This window comes from Solea senegalensis, linkage group LG10 (genome assembly GCF_019176455.1).
Source record: "Solea senegalensis isolate Sse05_10M linkage group LG10, IFAPA_SoseM_1, whole genome shotgun sequence".
NCBI lineage: Eukaryota > Metazoa > Chordata > Actinopteri > Pleuronectiformes > Soleidae > Solea > Solea senegalensis.
Window position 1 is genome coordinate 3,586,618 of NC_058030.1, and position 14,301 is coordinate 3,600,918.

General features: G+C 41.4%; 1 protein-coding gene across 2 annotated transcripts; it reads left to right on the forward strand.

Moving 5' to 3' along the window:
• The first annotated feature begins 359 nt into the window (after positions 1-359).
• wfdc1 (WAP four-disulfide core domain 1) lies at positions 360-14,010 on the forward strand. Of its 2 annotated transcripts, none has more exons than XM_044035227.1 (7): positions 360-650; positions 10,420-10,615; positions 11,351-11,434; positions 11,878-12,018; positions 12,669-12,719; positions 12,841-12,900; positions 12,992-14,010. In XM_044035227.1, exons 1-6 carry the CDS (start codon positions 552-554, stop codon positions 12,897-12,899), a joined length of 630 nt encoding a protein of 209 aa, XP_043891162.1. In that variant the 5' UTR covers positions 360-551; the 3' UTR covers position 12,900; positions 12,992-14,010. The 2 variants fall into 2 exon arrangements, 1 of the variants encoding a protein (XP_043891162.1); XR_006361100.1 differs by having other exon boundaries at positions 477-650; positions 12,669-12,728.
• Positions 14,011-14,301: the final 291 nt, after the last annotated feature.

A 14,301-nucleotide genomic window follows, 5' to 3' on the forward strand; every position in this document is an offset into this window, starting at 1 on the left:
GGGGGAAGTTTTCTCTCTCTCTCTCGCTCTCTCTCTCTCTCTCTCAGTGCCCTTTCCAACGCTCTCCCCTCCCTCCTTTTAACCTCCCCTCCTCTCTCCCAGTGAGACATGTGTGCATGCCATGCCAGCAGACACTCTCAGCTCCTAAAGCGCTGATGCACAAACAGCTGCCGTGTCTCCCTTTCCCTCCATTTTCACTCCTTCTTCAACTCCTCTTTATTTCCCTGCCTCTGTATACTTCCCCCCCCCCTTCCCTTCCCTCCTTCCCTCTACTTTTGTCATTCTGCCCTGGACTTTTTTTCTCAGGCAGATATAAAGGCAGGTCCTGTTGAAGGCAGAGAGAGGGGCTTGTGTAATCTCTGGCTGCACATGAAGCCCGCCGAGTTACTCCTCCAACTGCAAAGGCACCGCAACAGAGGACAACTAGAGGGGGAAACTTTGGAATAAGAAGAAGGAATAATACCTCTCTCTCTCTCTCTGTAAGACAGGAAGGGAGGAGAAGGAATACGCACAGAGACTGTTTTAAGTTTGAGGAGCAGAGGACGCAGACCATGCCGGGCTCTGTGGTGCTGCTGCTGCTGCTCTCCCTGTTGGTCCTCTCCACAAGAAGTGATGCCAGGAGAATCAGGAAAAGAGGACTCAACCATAAGGTGGGGGCTGCTGGTAACTGCATGGTGTCACCTCTGATTTTGCACATGAATGCACATCCTTAATAAATAAATAAATGTTTATTCTCTTATCTCTTACACTTCTCTTTTGAATTGAATTGTACGGCCTGGCCTCCACAGTGGAAGTAGGTGAAAGCTCACACGCTGTTGTTCAGTACAATAGCGACTGTGTTACAGGGACGACTTTCACACTGTGAGAGCAGTTTTGTATCCAAGGTGAGAGGCGGTCGAGTCGACCCCGGAGCTGAAAGCGTGTTCATTCATAAAGAGCAGGAGTGCAATTAACTTCACTCAAGCTCTGCAGTTAAAGGAACAGTGCAAAGACTTGTGAAAAAGCCGCGTAAAGAGTAATGTTTTAAGTGTGTTTGCCTCTTTTAACAGCTCATTCACTTAACGTTAAACAAATAGTATATTAAAAAAGGCTAATATTCTTAAGTTTGAAGATTAAAAGTTAAATGTAAATGTAATATGCTGCCATAATCATGTGTATAACTTAAAAACATTAACTTAACAGACATCTTGTTCTTTTTCATTAGATGTCTCTAGTTCCTAAACATGGATCTTTTTACGATTTAACACATTTTATAATATGATGATTTTGTCACTGGACCAACCAGAATCATAGTAAAAAAAAGTTAGTGTTAAAGTTCTTTATAACAAAAATAATAAACCGTAGATTAAAACACTGAGTACTTTCAACACGGCTGTAATACTTTTATACATTTTTTCTTCTTCACCACTGGAAAAACAGTATGGCAGCAGACTGAATGCTTTGATGTTGAAGCGTGAACAATCTACACGGACAGTAAAGACGTTGAGGTTTGTTTTAAGTTGGGATGAAGAGCTGAAAGTGCAACAGGTCGGAATAAGTCTGTGATTTTTCAGATTTCCCATATGAGTAACTGAGGAGCACACACTCCATGTTCTACCTCTGTGGGTGCGTGTGTGTGTGTGTGTGTGTTTGCAGTGGATTATTAGGGCAGGAACTGAACTCACACACTGGGCCCCTGCTTGTTAACTCGGCTCAGTGTAGCTGATTGATCATCGCTAACAACAGTTCAGCGTAGCACGGCGCCTTCTCTTACTTTCTCCCTCCCTGTGTGGCCTCTCATGCTTCCATGTTCTTAATTTCTGATTCTGGTTTAGTGTCCTCACTCTTCTCCCGCTTCCTCTCATTCTCAGCCATTCTCGTATGATGGAGTTACCCTTTCACCCTCTCTCCGGCCTGCTTTCTCTCTCCCCCCTCACCCATGCGCCTCTCCGGTACCTCGCCCCATGTTTTCCCCTCTCCTCTCGTCTCCACCCGCTGACAGGATGGGCCAAAGGCACCATCTCACTGGACTCTGCTTCAAAGCCGCTGTAATTGGAACATGCTGACACGGCTGTGCGTGTGGAGTTTGTCGGGATTTCTTTCTTCTTCTGTTTTTTTTTATCCTTTGAACGTTTTCATCACTGCATCTTTCATTTTTTCTTCACCACCTCCTCCACAAACACACACACTCAATCTCATTCATAACACCACGGACGTGCAGAAAGATAAATTATAGTCAGGGAATAATTCCATGTAGGCGCTGCACTGCAGAATGGATGTCGTGAAGGGGAAACTTTTAAACAATTTCAAACAAATCACAGACCACCGGCATGCTCACTACCTGTCCTCCAAAGCAACAGCAGCAGTACACTGGAGTAAAATATGATAACTGCAAAACACAAAGAAGTGCCCATGAAAAAGAACTGAAATTAAAACACAAGTCCAGTTAAATCTTTATCTCTGGTTCAGGAACACGTAAATGTTCATCAAGACAAGAATAGATTTTATTGTCATTTGTACAAACACAACTTTTTTACCTCATATGAGCCAATAGAAACCACAAATGTCCAAAACTGGAAACACTTTTCAAGGACCTTGGTATTTGGTGGTCACAGTGCCATTTTAGCCAAGTTGATATTCAAATCTTCTCAATTGTTGCGTATTACTTTAAAATATGAAATATAATGAACTTTTTCACACTTGATAGTCTGGTCATTTCTACTAATTTGAGATTAAGTGACTGTGAGGTGAGTGGTCACCAGTACTGTAGCACTCTCCTAATGTCCTCTTTGCATTTCCAAGAGAAAAGGCTTGTGACATATAATCATAATCATTAGAACCACTCCTAAACACCTGTTAGGGCATGTGAGCATGCACTACGTTTTCAAGGCTACCATCATGAATCTTAACAGTTTCCTTCACTTCCTGCACTTCTCTGACGGCACCTGGTTTTTAAGACAGAGGCTCTGCAGATGCTCAGAAACGCGTAAACTTCCTGTAGCTTTTAAGACGCAGGACATTTGTAAATGACAGAAAAACACATTCTGAAATTGTGTTTTTAATCAAACAGGATTAGAAGTGATTGAAGTTGGTTGAAAATCGGTGTTAAATGTGATGACTTTCAGTGCAGCATGTAAAGAATGTATTTTAATGTGGGACAAATCCAGTTTTGGCAGTCGTTGACTGTTTAAATGCCTGCTCACGCCCAGCATGTGAGAGCAAAAACTTTTAGTTGTGTGCTTTTCTTTCACCCTAATAGAATCCCAAATTCCAAGTGAACTTTGTTGGCGGAGGGAAAGTCAAAGTATTTGGATTCAATTAAACGTTGGTGACAAAAAAGCATAACAACACGCACAACAGCTCCTAAATCACTTTGATGGCACGCTGACTTGTAACAGCAAGAGCGGAGCCTCATTCATTCTTCCACGATCTGCGTAGAGAGAAGTGTCAGACCGACTGAATCATCACCAGCTGCTTGAACTGAGTCAGGTTCAGCAAGTTCAAGAGTTATGTCAAACTGTAAGCTCGGTTTTAAGTTGTTGCTAATGTTTTAATAATCGGTGAGGCCAATTTAAAATGTGAACAATGTCAATAACAAGCTCAGCTGAGTTCATGAGGTGCATGAGGGATTTCAGTTCAGGGAGATGTGTGTGGGACGACACACAGTGACAGTTTAGAGTTTAGACCTTTGGCTGCAGAGAGTTTGTAAGTTTTGACGATGAGCACACTGATTATTGAACAAATACACATTATATATATCTATATATATATATGCATTTCATAGAAACTTCAATATTATGCACATTAGATGAGTCTTAATTCCAAACAATAATGTGAGACTTAGACGTAGGATTAATAGGTTTTAGTGTTTTGTTTTTTTTGTTTAGTTTTTTTAGAATTAAAAGTTCTTAAACGTGAATTTTTTTCTGGTTTCTTTGATTCATACGACAAAGAAATCAGTAAAACGGAATCATTTTGGTTTGTGGACAAAACAATGTCATCATTTCCACGTTTGAGAAACATTGATCAACATTTTTAACAAACAAAGTACTCGGTTCATCGGTTATGAAAATAATCATTAGTTGCAGCCCTATAAATGATCTTATAAATGTATCTTAGATTACATTAAAGAACATATCCATATATATGAGACATAATGTTTAAAAACCACAACATGGTTCCAGAGGCTGCAACACTGACGAGAGTAGAGGGCGACTGGGTGTTTCTGTGGCTGACTCAAATACCAATCTTCAGAATTCAGTGCAGCCGATGGCTGATGTATGATGCAGACAATTTTTTTCCCCCTTGTCAAATAAAATATAAGAGCTTGATAATTACAAACGACACATGGAATTGCTTTACTTGAAGAACCATTTCCTGAACAACACGTAGTCGGTCTCTCCCAGCCTATATATTGAATACATGGAACTTATAATGAAAAAACTTGAACATTAAACTATAAACTTTGGAATAAAATAAAGTTTTCAGCAGCCTTTATCAACGTCCTGAAAACAAAAAATGTGTAAACTTACTTGATGTCAAAAATCAGTCTAACTCTACACTAGAGTCAGACATTCATCTGTAAATACTTGCTTTTTGTCCACTCCCTATATTCTCATTTTCTCTGTAACCCATGGTTCTCAAACTGTGGTACGTGTACCACCAGTGGTACGCAAGCTCCGTCTGGTGGTACTTGGAGGAAAATCAGAAATAATGGTCTATTGTATTTACAAGGATATGTGATCAGAGTGGAGCTGAGTCACCTTATCTCTCGCTCCATCCTAATCTAATGTCACTATACCAGTGTGTGAAGTATACGTGAGGAAGAGGAGGATGATGAGAGAGCAAATGATCTTATTGGGAATAAATCTGCCTCCTGTGAAAAGTCCATAGTATTCTGTATGTCATATTTTCTCAGGTGGTACTGGGTAAATAAAAAAGTTGGAGAACCTCTGTTCTAACCACATTTCTGCTTGTCTACATCACAGTTTGACACAGAGGCTTTTCCCCCAGCTGTGCGTCGATACCTGTTTGTCTATCAGCATGTTTCCCAGCATCAGTCATCAGAACTTTTGTACAGAACAGATTTACAGGCTGCGCGTTTTGCCTCGCAGCTGTGTCTTTCTCCATCTGCACGTCGGTCTATCTCTCCGTCAAAGTGACTGCTGGCACAGAGACGGGGAAATGAGTCCTAACAATTCAAAAGCCATAACCAGATGTGTGCCGTGAGCTGCGAGCTACTTCGTTTAGTGTGGGATCTGAGCTGACACTTGTGAGTGACAGAGAGCGAGAGAGAGAGTCAGGGGGATATGAGTGAATCAAAGCCCTACACACGCCGCTGTAACATAAAAATAAGATTTTACAACTGGTGGTGGCGGCATAGAAATGAACATATTACTGCTGATTAGAGTAAAACAAATTAGAATTTCTGTGGATGAGATGATGTCATGAGGGGGTTGTTTCTAATCTGGATCGTGTTCGTTGTTTAGACTGCAGCCCTAAGCGCATCTGATAAGAATCTGATCTTCCTGATTATGTATTGCAACTGATCAGATCCGATCTGCGTGTGTCTGTGTTGACATAGTCTAGTCTTCTAAACAAAATAGACGTCAGAAATCTATGTGGAGCTGCGGCAAAAACGTTCTTCTGATTAAACTATTGTCGTCCACTGTGTCAACTGTTTAAGAACAATTATACTTCAGTCTCTCTGGGTCTACATCATTGTTGGCGTTGGTGTTGTTCTCAAGTCTCACTGCGAGTGACGCAGAAGACACTTTGAAATCCTATCTGAGCGACCGAGATGTTCAGATTGAAATGGATCTGTAAAAATCCAATCAAAATCGCTACGAAATCACCTCCTGATTCAGCTTTGGAAAATTTGGATCTCGTGTGTTCTTTAGCAAACAAATAAGCTAGATATAATCTGGATATGCTGAAAAATGTGATTTGGGCTGCAGTCTAAACAAGGCATGTGGGCACATGCATCCTTAAACCACCTCTGAATGTGGTTTTGTGTTCAGATCTGAGGATGCATTCAGGGCAGATTGGGAGTGCTCAGATTTACCTCAAGATCTGGTCCCGTAGAAGGGATGTTAATACCAGGTCTAAGCAGGGTCAAAGTGTGTGTGCATCACTATGTTTCCATGTGCAGTTAAGTCATGCGTAAACCATAGCTCGACTATGACTATAGTGGTTATTATGTCAAGCTCCATCGTGGGTTTTCCTACCGTCCATTAACTTAGTCGGTCTCCTCGTCTGTCCAAAAACTGTGGCACATGCGAAGAGCATCCAGGCCGACTTGCGTCCAACTTTACTCGCCTAAATGTTCATGATGAAGTATTTTGTTTCCCTGTTGCGTTATCTGGGTGTGTTACTTCAGTTTATTTCAGTCAGACATGTTAAAAAATCGACTGGCTAGCCATGTGTATCCTGGCGCAAAGGGAGGAATCTGCCCATGTGGAATGGCTTGATCCCAGACCATTACAGGGCTTCTTCTCACTCACCCACTCACTCCCCATAAACCACAGCGCACAAAGAGTAAAGAATTAAGATCAATCACGAGAGGAAGTGGAGTAAAAAAAAATAATAATAAAAAAAAATACAGGGAGGAAGCGAGATAGTGACAGTGTTGCAGACAGAGACAGACAGAGGGGGGGTGGGGGGTGGCACATGCCCACAGACAGATATGAACATCACACACGGGCCCGCGGCACTGGCAGCGTCTCTGCGGGAGAGCAGCCTGGCAGACAGGAGTGTAAATAAACAATGTGGGACATCAGAGAGATGTGTGCAGGATTGTGTGATGAGGTACTGTACATGGCAAACCTTCTGGCTGACAAACACATGAGCACAGAAGAGTGAGGCAGTTCCAGTAAGAGCCCGAATCACACGCAGAGACAATGAAGGACAAAACATATAAGCCCAAAAACATGAAAGGCACTGTGCAGTGCAAAGTTATCTTGCACTTGTCACCATTCAAAAACACGCACACTTACATAAACAGGAAGGGCACACTTGACCTTTTGTTGGAGACAGATCGGATATAAGACAAGGGGGGGACAGCAGCTGCCATTATGTCATTATGCAATCACAGCGGACTCATTCATGAATCTGAGAGTAGCAGGAGACGCCGTGAACTCAGAGGCTCCACGGCTCTCACTTATCTCCCGACGGGCCATGAATGAAGGCAATGAAAGAAGTGGAGTCCAAGTTCAATTGGACAAAGCTTATTAGAATTCAATTTTTCAAGACAAAAGAGTGTAATGTTTTGGTCACTTGGGGCCAACAAAACAAGCTATAAACACAACGCTGACATATTAAAAGACACATTACCAAAACAAGACTTTTTAAGTATATATTTTAGTATTGATTTTTAAGGTGTATCTGCACACTCTACAGTAAAGTTCTGAGTGTGTACTTTATTTTCTCCAGTTTTTAAAAAACGCATTATATCCCTGATTCATTGGGAGAAAGATGGAAGAGCTTGTTGTTTCCATCTTAGTATCATAAGCAGTGTGGAAAAGGTTACGACAACACAAGTTTTATTTGCGAGAACAGCACAGGATTCCTTTTGTGGACAAGCCAGCGAGGGCACAAACTTGGTCTGGGTCAAACTGAATGCCAAACATTCAAACTTTCACTGCAAGATTGAAAAACACTCAACCAGAACGAATGCATTTGGACAAGTACATAAAAAATTCAGTGAATAAATATTTTACATCGTATGAAAACTTAAATGAACGTCTTCTCTGTCGACTATAGCCAAGGAGCTCAAGTTAAAAACTGTAAATGTATATATAAAAAAAGATTACAGTTTGGTCAGTACCCTTAATCCAGGTAGAATACGTTGCACTTTCCCACTGGTTTTGGGAAAGTTTTGTGGGCAATAAAAGCAACCCAATAAGCCAAATGCCTCCCAAATGCTCTAAATAACCATCCACCCACTAAGCTTACACCTGCCAGAACGCTTTAATTCAAGTGAACACACTATTGTGTGTGTGAACATTTGCTTCCATTTTTCTGGGTAGATTGTAAAGAACGTACAGTAAGCCTGTGTGGCAGCCCAACAGCTAATCATCTAATTACTATCTAATGATGATTTTTAGTACTGTGCATAAAACGTTCACTCCGTTCTAGACCACCGTGTGAACACCATGACAATCCACCACAACAAGCCAAATGAAAGGCTCAAGGAGTCAAGGAAATTCACCCACACATGTGAAATAATCGTAAAACCCAGAATTGGATTTCTGCAGAGCCGTTTGTTATAAAACAAAGAAACAGAACACATGCCACAAACAAGCATGACCACAATGTTTTAGTTTTGTGACTGGATGACAAATGACTGGAAGACAGCCCAACAAAGGCAATGGCATCATTAAACCCGGGGAAAACATTTGTCCTTCACTTGTGGAGAAAAACAGTTTGAAAATTCACCTCAAAAAATGTTCCATGTTAGCACACATGTAAACTGTCTGTGATTAAAACATCCTCAAATTGTTGCCTGTTGCCCCTCCGATGTGGAACTGACGGACGAGACAGTAAACACTGTCGGTTGTGCACCGGGTGGGAATATGAAAATGAGAAATAAATATGACGAAATATGACATTTAAGCCGTGTTTAAACTTACAATACAATTGTTGTATGTCTGCTCCTGGTCTCTCTCTTCTGACTCATTTTTCCTTTCACCCCAACCTGTCTAGGCAGATGGCCGCACATCTTTGAGTCTGGTTCTGTCAGTCAGTTCTTCCTGTTAAAATCATGTTATAAAGGTTTTTGCATTTTTAGGGACAGTGCCTTGAGATAAGATATGTTGTGATTTGGAAAGTTTCCATCATGGTACAGTTCGGTCTGGAACATTGAATCCCTCAGTCAGGCTAGCGTTTTGACTGAAAAGTACCTTGCATTTGTATTTACATTATTGCGGTAACCCTCCGGTTACAAGCCAAGTTCCCTTTCCACCTGGCCATGGGCTGTGTCTTTACTTGGTAGGCAGGGTGTGCACTGTGCTCACAGGTAACCTGTTGTAAAGATGAATATTTACCACGGTCATGTGACAGTGATGTCAATGAAGATAATTTCCTTTTACATCCAAAGTCAGAACTGGGAGTCATTTCACCTTTGGGTTGACCATGTTCCATTTGAGATGTACTGTATCTTGTATCATGTATCTTGGGCTAGCCATTGTTTGCAGCACCAAATCTTGACTAGTATTATGTGTACCACTGATGTGCAATTATCAATAAATGTAGCAGTGATTGTAGGTGAGGTTGCTCCAACGGTCCAAGTTGGAAATTCAACTTGAGAGGGTGATCCAGTTGAGGGATCAGCTTTAAAAATGGCTGCTTTGGTAAAAATCCAAGCTTTCTGGACACAAAAAAATTGTACTGAGCCTTCGCCACTTAGCAGAAAGGGGTGAAATAAATTGAAAAATCGATCACAATGAAGCAAATTACGGTATAAGAGGAAACATGAGCGCTGCTGTGTAGTTAAGAGCAGCTGTGCTTCTTGTGGTAATATTTCCCATGTGTACACAACTGAGAACAATGAATGGCTGCTCACACTGCGCCACAAGATGACACTGATCGTGGTGTGTGAAAATGTGTAAATCCACAAAATCTGCCTTCATAATGTCATAACTGTTGAATGTGCAGCGGCTGAGTAAGCACTGGTAGTCCTTTTGGAGACCAAAGCCTGGTCCTAATGAGGAAAATCCTCATTCTTGAAGAACTGGCAAGATTTTGAAGGTTATGAAGGCTGGTTAAATGTTTGCACTTTGTCTACACTTTCTGTAGTCACAGCTTTTGAAGTGTGTGAAGTGAAGTGTGTCTTTGCCCGGCCTACTTTCTGCCTCTCAGACTCTCCAGAGGAAGCGTTTGTTCCCACAGTGGATCACCTTCCCAATCCAGGTCAAGATCTTAGCAGACAGGCATCTGTACCATCACCAAACATTCACTGTCTCTGCTGGCTGTGTTGGAAAGTGTCACCGAGGTCCTTTGCTGCCCTCTGATGGTTAAAATGTGTAACATCAAACAGTAAACCCAACAATGTGAGCCAGATTTGATGTTTTAGTTCTAATTAAGAAGCCTTTTTTTTAAATAAGTTTTAATTATTTGTGGAGGAAAAGTGACCAAGCTTTTGCTGTTACAGGCCTCATATCAATGAACTTGGATAATCCCAGTCGAAGAATTGTCACTTCAAACACATTTAATGTGCATTTATGTGCAAATATTGACATTTCTGATTTTCCTCCAAGTACCGGCAGAGGAAGCTTGCGTACCACTGGTGATACACGTACCACAGTTTGAGAACTGTAGATCTAATCTATATTTCTATGTCTATGTTTTTTGTAAAAAACAAAAACTTGATTGTGTTTGGGGTCAGGATAAAATACTCTTTACTTCATGCTGTGGGCGTTTGTCTCTGTCTCTGTCCACCAGGACTACGAGTACCCCAACCACCCCCAGTCCACACAGCACCAGAAGAACGACCGGTGTCCGCCCCCCCCTCAGATGCTGCCGGAGCGAGCCTGCGAGGTGCCGGGCTGTCGCTCCGACTCGGAGTGCGAGCGGCACAAGCGTTGCTGCTACAACGGCTGCATCTATGCCTGTCTGGAGTCAGTTCAGCCACCACCAGGTCAGCAGAGGCATCAGACAGATGTCCACACACAGAGAAACACTGTTCGTACGTGAAAGCTGAGCAGCTTGGGAAAAAAAAGGGGGCTGTTATCATCTGACCGGGTTGCCCCTGTTTCTGTCCACGGGCCTGAAAACAGGCATTGAAAGATGCCTCTTCACAGAATCCAAGTTACAAAGGCATTAGGGGTGCAATGATTATATGATAAATCAATTATTAATCAATTACTACATTCATCAGCAGTTTTCTAGTGTTTTTTTATAAATAATTAAATTAAGTTCTCTTTCACTTTCTGCTTCCTATATGTGGATATTGTGGATTCTTTGCTCTATATAACAAAGATATCATTAAAACATAATTTGTTACTTTATCCAAACAACTAATTGATTCATCGTATAGTCAATAATTATGACAATAAACATTAATTGCAGCCCTAAGAAGTAAAATAAGGTTTGTATAGTACAGTATTTTCCTGGGAAGAAAACAAGCCACATTAACATAATTCTGTGCTGACAGCTGCTGCAGTTATAAATCCAGAGTCCAGGGCAAACCAAAACCAGACCCAAAATATCACGATCGTGACCAGCTTTAATCACCATGGATATGAAAATAGGACTTTATTTGTGGTATCCAGCATTCACATCATCTCTGAGACACATCATTTACTTTCCTCTGAGCATCAGGCATTAATAACAGTGTGCTTTGTGTGTGTGTGTGTGTGTGTGTCATAAACAGTGCTGGACTGGCTGGTGCAGCCAAAGCCTCGGTGGTTGGGGGGGAACGGCTGGCTGCTCGACGGACCTGAAGAGGTTCTGCAAGGTGAAGAACACTCAACTGCGACGTCTGCTGTCAAAAGACGGGGAAATCGTTTTTCATCACTGCACGCTTTTGATTGTCTCTCTTGCCCTTTTTTTTGAAATGTCACAGCATGGCTTTGTTGATTGCGACTTTTAGGTATTTCCACCAGGTTTAAAGAAAATATGTCTTGTTGTCTCATTTGGATTAAACAAAGCATTTCTCTTAACCTTAACCATAATCAGTTAATGCCTAGCCCTAATCTTAATCTGCAGCACAACTCAAACTTGGCCAGTTCCTCAGAAATAAGGTGGACATCTCAACTACTCAAAGAATTATTGAAACTAAATTAAAAGAAATGCTTGAAACGTAATGGTTTCCATGTCATGTTTCCATGTCATGTTTCCATGTCATGTTTCCATGTCATGTTTCCAGGACTTGCTTTTTAAACTTGTTGTGTCCACCAGCTGAGGCTTGCAGTACGACTGAGGATGGAGATGAGCCTCTTCACTGCCCCACAGGCTACGAGTGTCACATCATCAACCCGGGAAACCCTGCAGCAGGAATCCCTAACCGGGGCCAGTGCATCAAACAACGTGGCAACTCTGGTAAGACACTGATGTAACAGCTGACTGATCATTGTAACACAGCTTTGAAACACTTCATCTTCTACCCTCATCTTGCAACAACAGATCCTTCTGTCAGTCTGGTCAAAAATATCTTCAAACCTGCAGTATCCCGACAAAATAAACAAGATATTAACGTAGTCAGTGTTGGATTCTGTATCCTGAGACATAACAACTATCCACCATCTTTACTTTTTTTAAGAAAACAAGAAGAGACACGTTCCGTGACATATTGTCTTTATAAATACTGCCTGGTATGTACATTTGAATAGCATTTGAAAGTATTGCATGATGACATCAGCTACAGGAGACCCAGATCGAATCATACTTTGTTTCAAGACACTTTAATAAGGCTGAGACTGCAGTTGGCATAAAGGGGAAAGACACAGGACAGGAGCAAATATCCGGCAGAGTCAGACTAATAAAAGGAATAAATCATCAAAATACAATCTCCTTGTCGTAAGAGCAACTAGAAGGTCTTTGGGGGTGTGAATGCCTTGTCTGAAACAAAGTAAAAAAACACAAGAAACTATTGCTGGATCTTCAGAAATGTCCTGTAAATCAGTTCAGTTGTTTGTCAGTAATCCTGCTGACAGACTAAGAGAATTTAGTGCCTTTATTTTTATTTCCAGATGGTCGCAGCTTGAGGCACAAATTCTTTAAGGACTACAAGGACTACTTAGGTAAGTGAGGTAATGACAACCACTCCAAAAAAAACCCGCGCTCCCTCACGCTGTCTAAATTCAAATGAACCCGCCTGATGTGATGATGCTGTTCTGTTTGTTTGTTTGTTCTGACCGTCAGTCACCGGCTCAAACAATGCAGTAGGCTACGAAAAACATCAACACAAGCACCTGGGATGAAGTAGGTTTTGAATGTTGTATCATTCTTTTTTTTTTATTTTGAGCTCCTTTAAGAACAAAACCTAATGTTTTTGTCTTTTCTATTCCGTCAGTTCAACCATGACCTCAGCCTCAGCTACGACCATAACTCAACCTCAGACATCAGCTCATCTCCCCCTGGAACCAGGATCAGATCTCAAATTTCCATTGACCTACAGCTGCTACCTCCTCTCACCTTCAGTGCACAGCCAAAGAAATAATTGTGTTTTTGTTTTATTGTCTCTCTGTATGGTCGTGAAAGAAAGACGCAAAGGGATGTAGATGGTGAAGCAGAGGAAGAGCGAGCAGGGTGTGTGCACAAAAGTGGTTCTCATCATAAATCTCAAAGAATGTTTGGAAACCTTGCCATTTTCACATTTCTTCACGGGCCTCCCTCTCTCCCTCTCCAACCCCTCTTATTCTCGCACACGGACAAACTTGGACGCTGGTCAGCCGAGAAAATCGAAACCACATGGCTCTGTTTCTCATTCACCGCAGCACGCTATTCACATTTTCTGCAAATCTGGAAGGATTTCCAAGACAAATACGAGAAACCGCGGCTGCAGCGGCGGCATCCGCTGAGTAAAACCCAAATGTGAACGTGAGATTCTGTCAATTCAACGGAATCAAGTGTGTATGGACTGTGTCAGATTTGCATTGGAAGTGAATCAAGAGGAAATAGTTAATTCAGACAGATTCTCCACCTACGACGAAAGCCCACATTTAAATAAACACACACACGGCGAGTGTTTGGTGCTGAAAAGATCCGTACTATAAAATATCTGCAGTGCTGATGGTTATAGAAGTTACTTATATTGTTCATGTGCACATCGATCAGTTTTGTGTCTATTGCATTATTGCAGCATAAAAAAAAGAGGGTTATTTTTCAGCAGTTATTTTTCAAGCTTGACTTTTCTCCACGTCAGTCGTAACTTTGTAAACTCAACTAAAAACGGTGCTCACTTTCGTAACGGAAGAATAAACAGGTCACATATGCAGTGATAAGCTGTGAACACACGAGCAGAACTAAACTGATGCTTAAATGTTGGTGCTGGCCTCGTTTATTCGGAATAAACTATCATTGTCAACATTGCTGCTGAGTTTCCAGATTGGTTTTTCCTCTATTTCTCTGTCACACATTTCCATCCAGTAACTAAAAATCAGTCTGTATGAAAAGACGTTTGTGAGTAAGTGTTTTTGCCAGAATAATTTCCAATATCTGGCAGTTAATAGTGTATTGACAATTTAAAATGAAGAAAAACCAAAAGTTTTATTGAGAAAACAACACACAAACACCAGATTTTGTATGTTAAATTTGAAATTTGAACAGTATACCATGTTTAAAACAACATTTGTTTGAGTCTTTGTCAAAAACAAGACACTG